The sequence below is a fragment of the Mycteria americana genome, chromosome 22 (genome assembly GCF_035582795.1).
Source record: "Mycteria americana isolate JAX WOST 10 ecotype Jacksonville Zoo and Gardens chromosome 22, USCA_MyAme_1.0, whole genome shotgun sequence".
Lineage (NCBI taxonomy): Eukaryota > Metazoa > Chordata > Aves > Ciconiiformes > Ciconiidae > Mycteria > Mycteria americana.
In genome coordinates, this window is record NC_134386.1 from 2,404,285 (window position 1) to 2,422,191 (window position 17,907).

Here is a 17,907-nt window from a genome sequence, read left to right on the forward strand (position 1 = left end):
CCTCCGCCCCGCCCCTTCCGGGGCCGCCCGTCTCCTAGCAACGGGCACGCTGCGGCCTGCGCCCCCGCCGGCCCCCGGGTCCCCCCCCGAGCCCGGCCCTGCCCCAGCCCGGGGGTCTCTGTACCCCCAACCCGGGGATCCCAGCCCCATGGTCCCCCCAGGCCCTGGGGTCTCTCTGCCCCACCTGGGGGCCCCAGCGCTGATCCCCCCCAGCCCGGCAGTCCTGTCCCCAGCGACCCCCCCAGCCCGCAGGTTTCTGCCCCCCATTGCCTCAGCACCCTTCCCCTTGCAGAGAGCAGTGGGGCCAGCCCAGCCCCCCCGACAGACCCACCCAAGGGCCCGAGGAAGGGACAAGGATCCAGGCCACCCCCCCATCATGGCTGGGCAGGGGGAGACCCTGCTTGGGGGTGAGTGAGCCATTGTGGGGCCTGCTGATGTGTCAGCCTGGGGGCTATGGGGGGCTGGACCCCGCTGGCCCGGGCTCTGTCACTCTGGGTTTCCCACAGGCCGTGAGCAGACATCCCCAGGGGTGACCCTCACCGACAGCCTCATCGCCACGAGGAACCTGCTTCGGCTGGTGGAGCCCCCGCACCCAGAGAGCCGGTGAGGATCCGCACAGAGCCCACCTTCATCACCCAGGCTGACAGGGAGGGTCTCTTGGCACAAAGGACACCCCAAGCACCTCCCTTCCTCTAGATCCACGGAGCTGGCGTCCCCCTCGACCATCCGCTTGGACCGGGAGAACATCTGTGCTATCGGGAGGCTCCAGAGCCTGCGGGAGATTCACAGCCTCTACCTGCAGCAGGTAAGGCACTACGGCAGGCGCGGGGCAGTGGAGATCAGCCCTGGTCCTGCGGGTAAAGACCTCCTTGGGGGGACCGCAAACACCCCCAGTTCTGCTCCAGAGTTTTACCTCCCTGCATGGCCAGAGGGGCTGGCAACACTCCCCTCCGATGACAGTGCCCCTGATGGAATTCAAGTGAGGGTCTGGCATCAGCCATTCGGTGTTTTTCAAACCCACACGAGGAGCCTTAGGGTCCTCCTGAACTCTGCTGGGGTCCCCGTGCTGTCACAGCCCATGCCCTCTCCATAAAGCTCATGGGGCAGTGGTGGGACATCATGTTGCCTGCGTGAGGTTGGAGTGATTCTGGGGTGCTCCCAAAGTCTGATTTTTCATGCAGTAGAAAAACATGTTACTTTTTTTTTTTTTTTTTTTTTCCCCAGAACCAAATTGAGAAGATTGAGAATCTGGGCTGCTTTCCCAACCTGCGGTACGGGCAGCTTCTGCCCCCAAGGAGATCGCTTTCCGTGGTCAGAGGAGAGCGGGGCTCCCTCCTTCCCTTGGCAGAGATGGGGGAATTCGAATTGCAGCCCCTGCCTGGTGCCGCTGTCTCTGACCCTGGGGGCCGTGGTGTCCCCCCTGCCTCACACCGCTGCCCTCCCTGTGCTCTGCAGGTTCCTCTCCCTGGCTGGAAACCGCATCCGCAGAGTGGAGAACCTGCAGCCCCTGCGACACCTGCGCGTCCTGGACTTGTCCCACAATCAGATACAGACGCTGGACCCAGGTGGGGGGCAGGAACGGGTCCGGACGTGGCCTGGGTCCGCCCAAGAGGTGCTTCGGGTACCGGGGAAACGCTGGCAGACTCTTGGTCCAGGCTCTGCCAAGGGCCACTGGCCCTCTGGTGCCAGCCAGAGCTGGCCTGCGTGTTCCAGTGTGACACCAGTGTGGCCAGGTTTGAGCCGTCCCTTCTGCTGGCAGGCTCCAGGTGTCTGCTTCCACCTTGTGTCCTGCTTTGGCAGAACATTTCAGCGGCTCGGATCAAACTTGGGGATTTCAACCTCATGGCAAAGCTGCTCCAGCCCCGACAACCCTTCGTGCATCTTTCAGCCGGCTCCTCCCGTGGGTGATTTTTGGCAGAAGAGGGAGGGACAGAGGGATAATGTCTCCCTCCCCTCCTTTGTAGCATTGCTATTGTGGCACCAGGCCCTCTGCTTGCAGATGGGGGTGAGAAAGGGAACAGCAAAGGCCTGGGAAGGGGAAAATCCTCAGTTCTCACATGGGAGTGTGTGCAATACACATTTCCACCCTCCCTGCCTCAGTTTCCCCAGCTGTGAGGTGAGAGACTGCTTCCCACAGCGGGGCTGTCGCCTCGGGAATGGATGAAGAGCTGCGGGAGACGGGGGGCGTGGGAGTTTCACGGAGGCTCAGGTCCCATCTCAGCACCTTTCTGCCTTCCCTTTGATCTCTGCAGACGAGCTGCCCCGCAGCCTCCGTCTCCTCGACTTAACGGGAAACGAATGCACCCACCAGCATGGATACAGGTGGGTCAGGGGAGCCTGCGGGGGAGAGCAGAGGAGGAGATCAAGTCCCCCAAATACCGAATACAGCCTGAGCCCCCCACCCAAATCCCAGAAATCTGAATCTCTGCCCCGGTCGGGCTGTGGGGTGGGCTGTGCAGAGCGGTGCCGGGGGGGGGGGGGGGGTTCAGTGCCAGGGGGTTCAGTGCCACCCCAACGCGCTCCCAGCCCCAAGGCGGTGCCGCATGGTGGGGGAACGTCTGCTCTTCCTTCGGTGCTTGCAGAGAGCTGGTGGTGGGAGCCCTGCCCCACCTCCTGCAGCTGGATGCCCAGCCCGTCCATGATGTCGTGGGCAAGGAAGAGGAGGAAGGAGGCTTTTCCAGCAGTGAGGACGAAGACGAGGAGTTGCTCTCTGAGCCAAGCGGCCCTTTCACTGCAGGCAAAGGTGCCCAGACTGAAGCGGGACATGTTGCACGCTTGGTGGTTAAGCAGGCCTGTCCCTCCGTCCCCCAAGGGTGACAGGAGTGGCAGGGAGCTCGGGTGGCCGTGCCAGGTCTCCTGTAATTCTTCTCCCTCTCCCTCCCTCCATCCTTGGCAGATTTCTTTGCGGATCTGCACCAGGAGCTGGCCGGGCGCTCGCGGCGGAGGCGGAAGGAGGCACTGAAGGAACACCGGACCCGTCTGGAAGAGCTGGAGGAGCTGCGGGAGCGTCGGGGTCTGCTGCTGCCTCCTGCACCGCTGAGCCCAGGCAGGGAGGGAGCAGCCTGCATCACGGCCCCAGAACCCAGGCGGTCTCAGCCCTGTCCCCAGGCGAAGCCGGGGACACAGCTGCCACCCCTGCCAGAAGCCGGCAGGCAGCACGCCCGCCCGCAGCCCCAGCGAGCTCCTGGCAGGAGCAAGCCCCGGACCAAGGCTCTGGAGGAGGAGACTCGCACCAAAGGAGCAAGAAATAGGCAGTTACCCCAAATACCCCGCACCGGCATGGCACCGCGCAGTTGGGATTAAAGCCTCTTTATTCCTTCACCAATCCGCCTGTCTGCCACGGAGCCCCCAGCCCCCCCCCAGAGGGGCCGGGCACAGGCAGCTCTGCCTGATGGTGGGAAAAGACACGCCGGGCTGCGGGCGGGACTCCAAATCCTGCTCCACGTCCCTCTTCTTCCCTCCGCACCCGCGTTTCAGGCCACGTCCACCTCTCAAAAGTGCTGATTCCTCTGGGGCAAGTTAGGGGGCTGGAGGCTCCGCACCCCCAGGCAGGGCTGGAGATGCCGGTCGAGCCGTTCCCCACCACGCCATCAGTTGCAGATCCGCGGTGGGAGGAGGCGAGGAGCCAGGGCCGGGCACCGGGAAGGTTTTCTCATCCCCTATCCAGGAGCAATGCCACAGGGGGACTGAGCCCACCCACCTGCGCGGGGTTTACGTGTAAAACTTCATCTCTGCCTCCACGCAGTCGAAGAAGAGGTCAGCAAGCTCCTCTGGGCGGGGGGCCACCGTCCCCCCCAGCAGCGCGTTCATCCCCTCCAGGCCCTGCTTCTCCAGGTCCCGCAGCGTCTGCAGGAGCTTCTGGCCCCGCTCCTGGCAGGGTTGGGAGGGAGGAGAGCTGAGACCGGGCGCCTTCAGGGAACTCGACTGCCTCCCACATCACCGGGGGCAGCGCGAGGGTCCCGGGGCAGCAGCAGCTGGGGAAGGGTCTGCGGTACCTGGTCCCTCTCCATCAGCTCCAGTGCCGCCTGATGCCGGCGGTAGAGTTCGTGCCGCCGATCGACCGTGATCTGGAACCGCGGGATCTTCTTGGCGGGGTCGTCGTGGAAGGTGGGAGATCTCACCTGCGGTGCGGGCTTGAGGCCGGCCACAAAGATGAAGGGCTTGAAGACGGACCTGCCGGAGAGGAGCATCAGGGCCTTGGGACCAGCCAGCGCGAGGACGGATGCTGCTCCCCGGGGACGCTCAGCCTGCGGCATGGCTCTGCCGCATCGCCGGCACCCCCGGAGCGGGGCTGTCCCCCACTGGCGTCCTCACCTGGAGGGGTCAGGGGTGGCCGTGAAGAAGTGGACGCAGGGCAACGCGGGGTCCTGGGGCAGCACGGACACCATGCTGCCCGCCGTGCGGAAGCCCTCCGAGTCCACACAGATCCCGCTGGCCTTGTCCCGCAGGATGGCCATGAACGTCTCCGCTGTGATGTGACCTGGCAGGCGAGGCAGAGCCACATCACCGCCGGCTGCCGCGGCCACGGGGAGCATGGAGATGCCAGGGCGAGCCGTGGGCGGCCGTCCCCGTCCCCCGTCCCCCTTCCCCACCTGCGTGCTGCTGCAGCAGCTCCTTGCCGGCACGGTACCGGGCCTTGGCAGCCTCCATGCGGGCGGGCTGGTGCGTCGGGGAGAAGACCTCGGCGAAGCTGAACTCGCCATCCCCGCTCCACCAGCCCTGGCTGCGGGCTCGCTGCCGCAGCCCCGCGTGCTCGGCCGTGATCTCCCTCCTGATGCTGAGCTGGTTGGAGATGTTGCGGCTGCCCTCTGCGAAGGCCGGAGAGGGGTCAGGCTGCGGGGGGACGGGGCTCCCCATCCTCCCAGTACGACCAGCGCCCGCTCACCTCGGATCTGCTGGGCTGCCCAGTACCGTCCAGCTGTCTCCAGCACCCAGGCCTCGGCGCGGTCGGCCAGCAGGAAGGTGTTGTGGTAGACGAAGGGCACCGGCTCCTCCTTGCAGCTCCCGCCCTGGCCGTAGCGCTCCAGCAACGCCGTGATCACCTCCAGGGCCTCCCGGGCAGAGCTGCCCCGCTCCAAACCCAGCCTGCCGCGCCGGCAGCACCCCGTCGGCTGGCGGCGGGGGACGGTGCGGGGCAGCCGGGACAGCGGGGGGACACAAGACCATCCTCACCTCACCAGGTCCATCCCCAGCAGCGCCTCGTCCTCCCCCAAGGGCTCGCGGGTCCAGACGCCCTCGTTGCCCACGCACACGCCGTGCTCGTTGGCACCCATCTCGGCACCCCACAGCCAGGCGGGACGGCTCAGCACCACCGCGTGGGTCCTCTCCGCCTGCTCGATCTCCAGGTAGGTGCACTGCGGTGCGGGGGGGGGGACGCGGAGCGGGGCTGAGACCTGGCGCACTCGCTGCACCATCCCCTGCAGCCGCCCTGGCTCCAGCACGGTCTCACCTGGACTTTGTCCCCGGGGCGGTGGACGGCAGCGGGGACGTAGATGACCTCCTGGACCTCGTGACGCGGCCGGTCGGCGTTCTTGCCGAAGATGACGGCGGGTGCCGCGGTATGCGGCGGCAGAGCCACGAAGCAGTCGCAAGACGAGGGCGCGGGATCCCACCCTGCCATCCTAAACCGGGTGGAGGGGACGGGACGGGGGACACCGAGGGCGATGTCACCCGTTGTCCCTGTCCTGGATGTGTCCCCAGGGTCCCTTTGGGGTTGGCAGATGTGGGGAGAGGGGGAGGCTGGGGGGCGGGCTGGGGGATGACATGGTCCTCGGGGACCATGACATCGGGGACCCCACCCGGGGTGGCCTGGGGGGGCACCTCCTGCCTCGGGACCCCGCAGCGATTCACCGACCGGGGACGCCTCCCCCAACGGCCCCGGTAACCGGGACCCCCTGCACCGACCGCGGACGGGACCCCCGCCTGCAGAGCCCCGGTTCCTAGGGCCCCACGGGGGGGTCTGGTCCCCCCACCCGGCCCCACGGACCTGCCGCTGCTCCCGCGTCTCCGCCGCCGCGCCCGGGCCCGCCCCCCCCGGCCCGCCCCGTCCTGGCGACGGCGGCGCCCCGTGGCCGGAGGCCGCACGGCGACAGCGGGCGGGGACCGGCACCGGCAGCCTCGTGGGGCGGGGGAGACCAGACCCCGTAGGAGCCCGGGGACGGGGGTCCCAGGTCGTCCCCCGTGGGGCAGGGACGGGGGACCCGGGTATGAGCTGGGGAGGGGGTCCCGTGGGGCAGAGCCCCCGTGGGTAGCACCCCGCGTGGGCAGCACCCCCCCGTGGGCAGCACCCCCCGTGGGCAGCACCCCCTGTGGGCAGTACTCCACGTGGGCAGCACCCCCCGTGGGTAGTACCCCCCGTGGGCAGCACCCCCTGTGGGCAGTACTCCACGTGGGCAGCACCCTTGTGGGCAGCACCCCGCGTGGGTAGCACCCCTTCTGGGCAGCACCCCCCCGTGGGCAGCACCCCCTGTGGGCAGTACTCCACGTGGGCAGCACCCTTGTGGGCAGCACCCCCCCGTGGGTAGTACCCCCTGTGGGTAGTACCCCGCGTGGGCAGCACCCCCTGTGGGCAGCACCCGCTGTGGGTAGTACTCCACGTGGGCAGCATCCCCCCGTGGGCAGCACCCCCCGTGGGTAGCACCCATTGTGGGTAGTACTCCACGTGGGCAGCACCCTTGTGGGCAGCACCCCCCGTGGGCAGCACCCCGCGTGGGTTTTACCCCCCGTAGGCAGCACTCCCTGTGGGCAGCACCCCGCGTGGGTTGTATCCCCCGTGGGCAGCACCCCCTGTGGGTAGTACTCCACGTGGGCAGCACCCCCCATGGGCAGCACCCCGCGTGGGTTGTATCCCCCGTGGGCAGCACTCCGCGTGGGTTGTACCCCCCGTGGGCAGCACCCCCTGTGGGCAGCACCCCGCGTGGGCAGCACCCCCGTGGGTAGTACTCCACGTGGGCAGCACCCCCCGTGGGCAGCACCCCGCGTGGGCAGCGGCCCGCGCGGCACGCCCGCCCCGCGGTATGCAGGCAGACCTGCCGGGCAGCACCCTGCCCGCGGGGGGACTCTGGGCGCCCGCCCGGCGCGTCCCGGCGTGCGAGGCCGGGCCGGAGGGGTGCGGGATGCGGCCCTCCTGGGGGGCTCGGCTGGTCCTCACCCGGGTGGGTCACCCCCCACCCAGCCAGCACCCCCCTGCATCCCCATCCCGAGCAGCCCTGGAGGCCCGAGGCCAGGGTGGGGGTCAGGGTGCCGGACGCCCGGGTCCCCGAGCAGAGATGGGTGGGGGTCAGGGTGCCGGACGCCCGGGTCCCCGGGCAGAGATGGAGCCGGAGAGCCGGGGCATGGAAAACACGCGGCGTTTATTCCAGTACAAAACCCAAACCCACAGCCCCCGCCGCCTCTTCACAGCACAAACGCTCCCCTCACCCCCCGGCCGCAGCACCCCTCGGGTCACCCCGCTCCCGGGGTTCCCCGCTCCCCTTCACCCCCCGCAGCCGCCAGCTGCCCCCCGTCCCAGGCTGGGGCTCGGTGGCGGATGCTCGGCCCCCCCCCCCCCCCGGGCCGGGCCGGTTCCTCCCTGCCCCGGGGAGGCGGCTCGGGGGTGGGAGACGCGGTGGTTCGGGGCGCGGGGCCGGGATCCCCACGCCGCAGCAGGCTGGACTGGTTTCGACGGGTGGGAGCCGGCCTCCGTCCTTCCCCACCCGGTTTTACAGCCTTCATTGCCCCATCGCAGCAGGCAGGGCCCCGGGGGGGGGTGCGGGGGCAGAGCACACCTGGGGCCCCTCCTCGCAGCCCCCCGGCTCTGAGCCGGGTGGGGGGGCCCAGCCCTGGGGCGGGGGGGGCGGGCAGCGAGGCGAGGCTGAGCCCCGGCATCGCTACAGGACCCCCTGCTCGGCGGTTCCCTCCCCAGCCCGGCGCAGCACCCCTAAACCTGCCCCGGTGGCTGCAGCATGGGGGACCCCGACACCCCGGAGCCCCCCACCGCTGCCAGAGCCGGGCTTGGCTACCAAAATCCGATGAGCCACCGGCGTGATGCTGCGGGACCCTGGGGAGGGTCCTGAGCTCCCCTGGGGTCCCCTCGAGAGGTGAAATCCCATCCCGGGACACCGAGGGGGAATTTTGTGCTGGAAAAGGCAAATGCTGGAGTTGGGGACGTCCTTTGAGAGCTGCGGGCAGCCCAGGTCACCCGAGTCCTGCTGAGGGCCGATGGCGGCCGTGCCGGGGCTGGGGACACGTCCCCGCGGACCCCCCCAGCGAGACTTCACCTCGTGCTGGGTTCCTCCAGCCCCACGGCTCGTCCCCGGCCCCATGGCGCAGTAGGGCTGCCATCGGCCCCTCGCACAGGGACAGGGACGGGGACGGGGACAGGGATGGGGACAGGGACAGGACCCTTTGAGGGGTCCTACCCCCCCCGTCCCCATCCATAAAGCCCACGGCCACAGCTTCGGCCCGAGACGTCCACTCTGCCCAAGTGGCAAAGCCTGGCTTCACCTTAATAAAATAATAATAATTAATAATAATAATAATTAATAATTAATAATAATAATAAAACAATTGAAACCGAAGGCCTTGGGGCGCCCTCTGGGCACGGACCCCACTCGACTTCACCTCCACCCCTTCCCACCCAGATCCCAGGGTGCTCTGAGCCCGGGCAGCCCCCACAGCCCCAGACACGGCCCCCCCCGAGCCCCCAGGACAGGGCCATGCCGGGAGATCAGCCCCCCCCCCCCAAATCTCCCCCCTCCCCAGATTCCCAACTGGTGTGAACTGGTGCTGGCTGGGGGGCAGACCCTGAGCAGCCCACGAGCCCCGTCCCACCTGGCCCCCAGCACTGCACCCCAACACCCCCCCGGGTCCCGGGTTCAGCGTCTCCTCCTGCGTCCAAGGGGTTCTGCCAAAATCGGGGAGATAAAACCCAAAAGGACCAAAACCCAAGAGTTTCCTGGACCGTCAACCAGGGGGTGAAGGACAGATACGGGGTCCCCTGGGGGAAGGGAGATGGCCCCAGGGGAGGAAAGATACGGGGTCCCTGGTGGGGGACGCCCCAGGGTGTCCCCGGGAGATACAGGGACCTGGGAAGGGACAGCTATGGGGTCCCCGGGGGGACAGGCAGCATGCACGGGTTGGGGGGACAGGAAGACGTCCCCTGGAAATACAGGACCCCGGGGAGGGACGGCTACGGGGCTCTGGGGGGACAGGCAGCATGCACGGGGGGGACAGCTGGGGTCCCCTGGAGATACGGGGATCCCCGAGGGACCTGCAGCACACACAGGGGGGTGGCTGCGGTCCCCAATGGGGTCCCCAGGGAGGGACGGCAATGGGGTCCCTGGGAAACAGGCAGCATACCCGGGGGGGGGGATCCCCCGCAGTCACGGGGTCCCCAGGGAGGGACGGCCACGGGGCACGGTGGGGGGAGAGGCGGGGGTCGCGGGGCGGCGGGCAGCGTGGCTGTGCCAGGCCGGAGGAATGTGGCCGCCCCGGCTCTCCCGGGACCGCGGCCGCCCCGTGTGCTTCCCGCCCGGGGCCGCGGTGGTGGTGGTGGGTGTGGGAAAGCTGCAGGTGTGCGCTTGGGCAACCGCCCGCCGACACGCCACGCGCCCGCCGTGGCCCCCCACGGCCCTGCCACGGCTCACGTTCAAGCAGCATTTCTTTTTTTTCCCCCATTTTAGCCTCCATTTGGGCCAAAAAAAGGAGTTCGCATCCCCAAGCCCCCAGCTAAAGCAGGGCTCCAGGGGATGTGGGACCCCCACCACCCCCAGCATCCCCGGCCGGGGCGGGGGGCCGCAGGCACCCCCCAAGCCCCTGTGTGCATCCCTGGGGGTGCCAAAACCTTATGGGTGGTGAAAAAGCGGGGTTGGCATGGGGGTGGGGGCGAGCCCGGGACACCAAGGGTTTGGGGGGGAACCACGGGGAGGGGGCTGGGGGGCTGCGGACACCCTCCCCGAGCAAAGGCTCCCGGGTTTCTCCTCTCTCCCTTTCTCCTTCTCCTTCCTCCCCTTTGGGGCCGGACGTGCCCGGGCAGCACCTGCTCCTTCGGCTCCCATTGATGTTCTTCCCAAACAGCCCCGCCGCCTGCCAGCAGCCTCCCGAAAAAAAGATTTGGGAAGCCGGGGGAGGACGGCGGGCGGGGGGGGGGAACCGGGGCGGGAGAACGGGAGCGGGACAAGTGAAACTGCCGTGGGGCAGCTGCGGCTCCGGCGCTCCCCAACCGGCACCGCCGCAGCGGGGGACAGGGTTGTGCCACCGGCACGTCCGCCCCCTCGCCGTCACTTCGAGCGCAAGGTGCCAGCCCTGCGCCTGCCCCACCCCGACACCCTTCGGAGACCGGCCCCGAAGGGTCCCCCTTGGCCCCCGCCCAGGGTCCTCCCCACCTCCATCCGTGTCCCCCCCGGGGCTCAGCAGCTCAGTTTGTGGGGGCGGCGTTACCCCCCTCGGCCTCCCTCTTGCCTCCCTTGCTGGCTGATGGGTCCCCAGCGCCCTTGACCTCGGGTTCGCCCCCGTCCTTGCCCCCGTCGTGCGTCTTCATGTGCTTGCCCAGATGGTCGCTGCGCATGAAGACGCGGCCGCAGACGGGGCAGGCGAATTTCTTGGCGCCGGTGTGGGTCTGGAGGTGCCGCTGCAGCTCATCGGAGCGGGTGAAGCGTTTGCCGCAGAAAAGCCAGTTGCAGACGAAGGGTCGGTCGCCGCTGTGCCAACGCAGGTGGGCTTTCAGGTGGGAGGTCTTGGCGTACGCCTTCCCGCAGCCGGGGATGTGGCAGTTGTGTAGGTGCTTGCGTTTCACCCCCTCGGGGCAGGGACCCCCCCTTTCCGCCTCCTGGCAGTTGGGGCACCGGCACGCGGCCTGCCCCCCGCCCCGCGGCACGGCACGACGGGCACCTTTCGGCCGCCCGCTGCCCTCCGCCTCCGGCCCCTGGGGCTCGGGGGGTCCCTCCAGCGCCTTCGCCCCCTCCGGTCCCAGGAGGTGCTGGGCGGGGGGGGGCAGCAGGTGGGCGGGGGGGGCGCAGAGCTGGTGCTCCCCCCCACCGTACCCCCCCAGGGCCGGCGGCAGCCCGGGGTGCCCAGACACCTGCAGCCCCCCGCCCTGCCCGGGGGGCAGCTCCATCCAGCTGGCTCCGGCATGGAGGTCCCACCAGTTGACGCCTCCATCCTCGCCGGGAGGGCCGGGATGGGGGGGCCGAAACCAGGGCTCGTAGGGATGTGCCATGTCCGGGGCGGCCGGCAGCAGCTTGGCGTAGGCACCGGGGGCGGCAGGCCCGTCGGCGGGCAGATCTAACCGCGGGGGGCCATGGGGCTCGTAGGTGCCGGGGTTGGCGAAGGTGGCGGCGTCGGGACCCGCCAGCGGCAGCTCCGGGGGGGGCAACGGGGAGGCGAAGTCGGCGGAGGCCGCCGCGGTGCTGCCGTGGGGCTGGAAGGGCTGCAGCGGCTGCAGGTCCAGGTGGCTCGGGGAGGCTCGGGGTGCGTCGGAGGGCTGGGTCCCCAGGGAGCCGCAGACCGCTGTGAGCATTGCCGAGCGGCGCGGGGCGGAGGCGCAGACAGACCTGCAGGGCCAAGGAGGGACGGGCAGGGAAGTGGGGAGGGGGGGGGGGGGGGAGAGAAGAGCTGTGAGAAGGGGGGGGCAAACCTCCTACCCCCCCTGCCGCTGTGCGTGCCAGCATGAGGCAGAGTTTGGCACCGGCGGTAGCCCCGGCACCTATTCCCATCCCGCACCGGCATGGTCTCGCCATGCCACGGGTGACAGCGTCCCCAGCACCCATCGTCACCCGCGATTTGGGGGACACCCCTGCCCCGCCAAGGGGGTTTCTCTGCTCCGCAGCCCGGTGTGACACCAGGACGGTGACACAAGCAGGGGGTCACCCCTTAGCACCCATCCCCGTGCCCCTATGGACCTGTGCCAGCTCCAAAGGGGTCTGTGCCTAATTCCGAAATCTAAGGAAGCCGCCAGCATCTGCCTCGTCACCTCCCCGACCATGTCCCTCCAACGCAACCAGGGTCCCCAAGGGGACGTGAGTGGTGTCCCCAATCCCATGTCCCGACCATGGGGGGACACGGCACCCACAGAAGCCACCCTGGTTCTCCCGCACCCCGGCCAGCTTTGGAAACCATTGTCCCCAGCTCCGCACCTGCCCCACGCCCCTGGCCCGGCTGGGAGCCCCCAGGCTGCTGGGGGGGGGGGGGGGCAAAACACAGCCGGGGGGGCTGCACCCCCGGGCTGGTTGGCAGCAGGATGGGGGAGCGGAGCCAGCTGCGGGGTGGCAGCAGAGCCCCGGGGCCGAGCCGCTGGCAGCCCTTTGAAGCCAGGCTCTGGGGCTGCCTTCACCCACGGCCCCGGACCCCCGGGGCACCCGCTGCACCCCTAGACCCCCGGGCACCCACTGCCTCCCCAGCACGGCGGCCGTGACTCACTGGGAGCTGTGCAAACCCCACTGGGGACGGGCCCCACCCCAGTGTCGAAATCCACCTGCCGCCACTGGCTCCCGCCCCCCGACTTCCCACCAGCGCCGTGGCAGGGGGTGGCCGAGACCCCCCCTCCCCGCAAACCCCCACCATCCCCTCCCACCACTGTCACCTGCTCCAGCCACCCCCACGCCGTCCCCCCCCGGCTCCCCACCACTCCCAGCCCATGTGGGACAGGGACAGACCCCCAGGGAGACACCCGGGGGGTGCTGAAGCTTTTTTGGGGGGGGGGGGGGGAATCCCCTGCGCAAAGGGGCCGGACCCCCAGAGCCCCCGGATCCCCAGCACTATAAGCCCGGGGCAGGGAGGGGGTCCCCAATGCTGAAGACCCCCCAGCTGCGTGGGGACACCGTTTTCCCCTGCCAGGTGACACCGGGGAGGGCAGGGGGACCCCAAGGATAGGGACGGGAGCTGGGGGGGTGCCAAAATCCCCCTGACAGGACCCACCTCCACCTGCGATACCCAAGTGCAAGTGGGGGCCTTGAGCCAGTGCCAGGGTGGTCACGAGTGGGACGAGCCCCCCAGGACCGGCGGACTGAGCAGGTTTTGGGGTGCTGCTCCTCGGGGGGGCTCAGCTCTGCCCACCCCAACCCTTGCAGGGGTTTGGCACCAATTTCAAGGCCAGCTCCTGGGGACTGTCCCTGCCTCCTGGGGATGCCAGCGGGGTAGGTGACGGCTGACACTGAGGGGGGGTCATGGCTCCCAACCCAGCACTGGTCCCCAGAGGGGTCCTGAGCCCCCCCCCCAGCCCCCTGCTCCCCGTGGGTGCCAGATTGGGGTCAAAACCATGAAACCCGATGGTGATGGCCCTTTGTGGGGCTACAGGGCGGCAGCCTGCACCGCACAAGCCCCCCCCCTCAGATCTGGGGACAGAGGGGACTTGGCAGGGAAGTCCCCCAGGCCCCCAACCCCGACGGGAGGAGAAGGGACCCTCCACGGGGTCCCAGGCAGGTCCCACCCGACACAGACCTGGCACGGCCACGGTGAGCTCCGGCCAACGACAGCCACGGCTGTCCCAGCGCACCCCACTCCCAAACATCCCCCTCAGCTCGGGGGTCCCAATGGGACCAAGCCCCCCAGCCACAGCCCCACACGCACCGAGACCCACGGCCGGGTCGCACCACCTCCACCGCGGCTACACCCTGTCCAGCTCCGCTGGAAACCCGTTGCAAGCCAGGGAACAGGGGCGTGCGCTGGGATGGGGGGGTCTAGGAGGGACCCCTCTCGTTGGCCTTGCCTTTCCGGCTGCCCCAGCCACTCGTGGAGACTCCCGGGGCGTTTTTCCATCCAGGAATGACGACAAAAATCCCCAGAGGCCCCCAGCGTCCCCCTCCCTGGCGGGGCTCGACGACGCGTTGGCCATTTCACCGCAGGGAAACTGAGGCACCGGCGAGTGATGCGTCCCGTGAGTCACGGTCCAGGCTGGGCAGAGGCGGCTCTGCCCGTCTCCCAGCCCCAGCCGGTGCCTCGCCCCGCGGCAGGGCTGGGCAGGCGGCTCTGCCCTCAGCCCTCAGCCCCGGCTCCTGCCTCGGCCGGGCTCGGGGAGCCCCGACGGGCGGCTCGGGTTCGACGGTCGGGGCCGTTGCCGTGGGTTTGGGGCGATGCCGCGGGTTTGGGGTGATGCCGCGGGTTCAGGGGGCGATGCCGTGGGTTTGGGGCGATGCCGCGGGTTCGGGGGCGATGCCGCGGGTTCGCCGCGCTCACCCCACCGCGCAGCCCACAGCAACGCTCCCCGGGGCCGGAGCGAAACTCCCCAGGGCTTTGTTGGGGGGGGGGGGGATACACACACACACACGCACAGAGCACCGGTCGCGGCGCGGGGGGGCCCAGCCCTCCCAGCCCCCTGCCTTGCACCCTCGCACCAGGGCTCGGCACGGGCGTGGGGTCCCTGTGGGGCAGGAGGGGGGCCCGGCCCCGTGGGAGGGGGCTTCGCGCTGTAGGTTGGGGGTGAGGGCAGGGCGTCGCGGCAGGCGAAGGGGCCGGGAGCCTCGGGGCTCGGTGGCCAGTGGACGCGGCGGCAAGCAAAGACTTGCCGGGGCTGGGCTGGGCCGGGGCGGCGGAGCCGCCAGCAGCGCGTTCCCAGCCGCCGGTCGGGGCGGCCGCGGCACCCGGAGCCGGCCCGGGGTCCCCGCCGGGGGTCCCCGCGGCCGCTCACCCTCCCGTCGGGGCGTCGGGGCGATGGAGGCGGGCAGCGCCGAGGGGGTACGTACGGGTCTAGCGGCAGCGAGCTCCCGGCGGCTCCGTCCTCATCGGCGTGGCGTGGGCGCTGGCTCCCGAGGGGACCCCGAGGGACCCGCGCGGCTCCCCAGGGACGGGGCACCCACTGGGCCGGGCGAGCAGGAATGGCTGGGTCCCAGCCCGGCTGCCGGCTCTTCCCTCCTCCCCACCGTCCCAGCTCCACCCCTCCCCGGCCCAGGTGATTTTAACCCTTGGAGGCAGAGCCCCAGCCCCGCCGCTTGACAGGAGCCTGGTCCCGGTCCCAGGATCCGGCGCACGAAGGCGGAGGGAGGGGACGGGAAGTTCGCAGCAGACACCGCAAACAGGGGGGTAATTAAAGAAGAAAGAAACAACCGCCTCCCTCCCGCGCCCGTGGCCGCCCTCCTCCCGCCGCCCTCCTGCCAACCCCCCCCCGGGGACCCCCGGGCACCCCGCTGAGCCCAGCCGGCTGTCCCCCCGTCCGGGGGTGGCACCCAGAGGTGGCCGTCTGCTCCTGGCCCCCGGGATGTCACCCGTGGCTGCCCCCCCCCCGTTGCGGCTTGGCCCTGTGCCATGGGGTAAATGGGACAGGGACGGGCGCAGGGGACAAGTTCTGGAGCCAGAGCTGGACCCGCAGAGGAGGGAGAGGGATGTCGATGGCAGGACCCACCATGACCCAGATGGATTCAGGGCACCCCAAAAGGGTCCAGGAGGTCCCGACTGAGCCCGTCCCCGCTCAGCTGGGGGGCAACTGACCCTCCCGGCTCCCGTGCCCCTGCCGCGGAGGCTGCCAGCACAAGGGGCTGCCAGGAGGGAGAAGCCCTGGGGTCTGCCAGGCAGCAACGCCGCGGCCAGAGGAGCCACTTAATCACCGAGGCGTCGTGTCCCCATTTCCACAGCCAAAATCCCCAGGCCGGCACAGGTCTGGCTGCTGGTGGCCGCAACCCTGCGGGGACCCTCGTGGCCCCGGGGGAAACCCACCCTGCTCCAAAGCCCATGGGAAAAGGTGCTAGTGCCTCGCCAGAGCCAGGACCTCGGCCGGCAGCACCACGAGCCCGGCCGGCTGAGCCCGGCGTGCTGGCGCGTGGGAGCCCACATCTCCCCGGTGTGCTTGCCAAGCGCCCGGCCGGGCGGAGGGCACAGGGAACTCCTTCGCCCAGGGGAAAACTCTCCTGGTTTTCATCATCCCAGGGACGGCTCCGCCGCCGCCACCGAAACGCAGATGCCTGTGGCGTGAGCGTGGCCCTACGGCTCGGCCGAGCACCGGGATGGACACCCCGGGATGGGGACCCTGGGACGGGCAGGGGCAGGGCAGGTGGCAGGGCAAGCTGCTGAGGGGGGCTTGGCTGTAAATAGGTGGTGGTGAAGATGCGCTCTGGTGCTCAAGTGCTCTGTGGGGCACACGGGGGATGCAAGGAGGATGCAGGGGGACCCCAGCTCCAGGCTCTCGCCACCTCTCCTCCCCCGCGCCCACCCAGGAGGTGCTGGGGGCTGTTCCCGTGGCCACGGGGAACGGGGATGCTCTAGCTTGGGGACGCTCGAACGCTGTTTGGGCCAGGGTGGTGGCCCCGGGCTCCCCAGCTGCCTCCCAAGCACCCTATCGCGGCCACCAGCAGCTCTCTGCGGCAGGGAGCAGTTTGCAGACTTTGCACGTACAGCTCCAGGCACCGGCCAGACCAACCCCCAGCCTGGTCCCAGTCCCGGTCCCAGTCCCGGTCCCGGCTGTGCCACCACAGGGAGCAGGGACCCCATGGTGTGCCTTTCCCCGTGCATTGTGCACGTGGTGGGGACGTGGCTGGTGCTGCGTCCCTTCGCTCTGGGGCCTCCTCCCAGTCTCCCCAGTGCTTCAGGGACTGGTGGTGCAGGAGGGAGATGGGTCCCTGCCTGGGGGTCCCAGGTGCCGGCTGCCATGGCTCCTCTCCCACCCGTTCCTGGTGGGGCCCCTCTCCCTGCCAGCCCCAGGCCACGGAGGGGCTGCATGGCAGGAGGATGTGGGACGCCGTGTGCCTCCTCTGGGGACAGGGACAAGCACCTGGGGAGGCCCCGACCCACTCACGCCACCAGCACCTGACCCCAAGGCCCCCCCGTGATCCTCTGGACCCCATCCCAAAACACCGCCCCTGGGCTGGGGGGGGGAAGGAGTCGCTGGGACGGGGCCGGGGGCAGTGGGAGGCTGAGAACCTGCGGCTGGATGGGGCAGTGGCAGGGGGCCGTGGGGACCGTGGGGACTGGGGGTCTGGGGGGGCCAGGGGCTCCTGGAGCTGCTTTGAGCAGAGCTGGAGCCCCGGCTGGGACCACACATGGGGAGGAAATCACGCCGATGCCGGAGGATTCCGGGGGGGCATCTCCTCGCCACCGAGCGTCTGAAACCCCAAGCCGTACCTTGAAATTACAGCTAATTACAGAGCCTATTTGCATAAATTACAAGGCGAGAGGCAAATGCCTCCAATCCCTCCCGAGTGCTCAGGCAGCAGGAGCCGCTCCAGCCGCTCAGGGGGGGACTGAGGGGTGGGTGGGGGTCCTGGGTCCCACACGGAGCCAGGATGGGGGCAGGAGGGGTCGGTGCTCCCCAAAACTGCATGCAGGACCCCGCTGCGTGGGTGGGCATGAGGCAGCAGCCTCCCCCCATGCCCCCAGCCCTCACCCCACACTGCTGCCCCCGGAGCTGGGCACGCCTGGCCGTGCCGGGGTGGGGGGACACGGCCCTCGCTGCGCCCCGATGGGCGATGGGGCGATGAAAGGGGCACAGACAGTGCTGAGCTGGGGGGGGGGGTTGTACAGCCCTATGGCATATGGGGGTTGGGGACACCCCTGTCCCCAGGGGGAAATAGGGGTGGAGAGATGGAGGGACAGAGGGATGGAGGGACAGAGGGATGGAGGGACAGAGGGATGGAGGGATGGAGGAGGAGAGGCACCTCCTGGTCCCCCCAGGGCCAGGGGGATGGAGAGACGGAGGAGGAGGGATGTCCCCCCAGGCCCCAGGAGGATGTTGGGGGACGGAGGGACGGCCGAGGCCCCTCCCGGCCCCGCGGCAGAGCACTTCAAACGGCTCCTGGCTTGGGGGAACCGACGGCAATTTCCTCCACTGCCATAAAACAAATTGGTGTCTGTGGGGGGAGCGGGGCCGGCTGGGTGCTGGGAGCGTGTGCACGCGTGTGCACGCGTGTGCAGTGCTGCTGCATGCGTGCGTGCGTGTGTGTGTGTGTGTGTGTGTGCAGGGGGTGTTGCGTCCACGCGTGTGCCCACGTGTGCAGGACACGAGCC

The 17,907-nt window shown here is 69.6% G+C and overlaps 3 protein-coding genes across 3 annotated transcripts; 1 reads left to right on the forward strand and 2 right to left on the reverse strand.

Moving 5' to 3' along the window:
- The first annotated feature begins 32 nt into the window (after positions 1–32).
- Positions 33–3,305, forward strand: LRRC46 (leucine rich repeat containing 46). The gene is made up of 8 exons (XM_075522736.1): positions 33–407; positions 507–603; positions 697–805; positions 1,225–1,271; positions 1,456–1,565; positions 2,253–2,322; positions 2,583–2,743; positions 2,897–3,305. Exons 1-8 carry the CDS (start codon positions 149–151, stop codon positions 3,301–3,303), a joined length of 1,260 nt encoding a protein of 419 aa, XP_075378851.1. The 5' UTR covers positions 33–148; the 3' UTR covers positions 3,304–3,305.
- An 83-nt stretch (positions 3,306–3,388) lies between these two features.
- SCRN2 (secernin 2) lies at positions 3,389–6,026 on the reverse strand. The gene is made up of 9 exons (XM_075522735.1): positions 5,987–6,026; positions 5,450–5,621; positions 5,173–5,354; positions 4,886–5,085; positions 4,593–4,808; positions 4,315–4,480; positions 3,996–4,173; positions 3,701–3,870; positions 3,389–3,509 (listed from the first exon to the last, which is right to left on the reverse strand). Exons 2-8 carry the CDS (start codon positions 5,618–5,620, stop codon positions 3,712–3,714), a joined length of 1,272 nt encoding a protein of 423 aa, XP_075378850.1. The 5' UTR covers position 5,621; positions 5,987–6,026; the 3' UTR covers positions 3,389–3,509; positions 3,701–3,711.
- A 4,370-nt stretch (positions 6,027–10,396) lies between these two features.
- Positions 10,397–11,497, reverse strand: SP6 (Sp6 transcription factor). Its single transcript, XM_075522738.1, has one exon. The coding sequence runs from the start codon at positions 11,495–11,497 to the stop codon at positions 10,397–10,399; it is 1,101 nt and encodes a 366-aa protein (XP_075378853.1).
- Positions 11,498–17,907: the final 6,410 nt, after the last annotated feature.

Coding starts and splice junctions, on each gene's coding strand:
- LRRC46 (XM_075522736.1), top strand. CDS start 149: ATGGTCCCCCCAGGCCCTGGGGTCTCTCTGCCCCACCTGGGGGCCCCA. Junction 408..506: donor GGGGGAGACCCTGCTTGGGG/GTGAGTGAGCCA, acceptor GGTTTCCCACAG/GCCGTGAGCAGACATCCCCA. Junction 1,566..2,252: donor GATACAGACGCTGGACCCAG/GTGGGGGGCAGG, acceptor TGATCTCTGCAG/ACGAGCTGCCCCGCAGCCTC.
- SCRN2 (XM_075522735.1), bottom strand. CDS start 5,620: ATGGCAGGGTGGGATCCCGCGCCCTCGTCTTGCGACTGCTTCGTGGCT. Junction 5,355..5,449: donor GCCCCGGGGACAAAGTCCAG/GTGAGACCGTGC, acceptor CCCGCACCGCAG/TGCACCTACCTGGAGATCGA. Junction 4,174..4,314: donor GCCACCCCTGACCCCTCCAG/GTGAGGACGCCA, acceptor CCTCTCCGGCAG/GTCCGTCTTCAAGCCCTTCA.
- SP6 (XM_075522738.1), bottom strand. CDS start 11,497: ATGCTCACAGCGGTCTGCGGCTCCCTGGGGACCCAGCCCTCCGACGCA.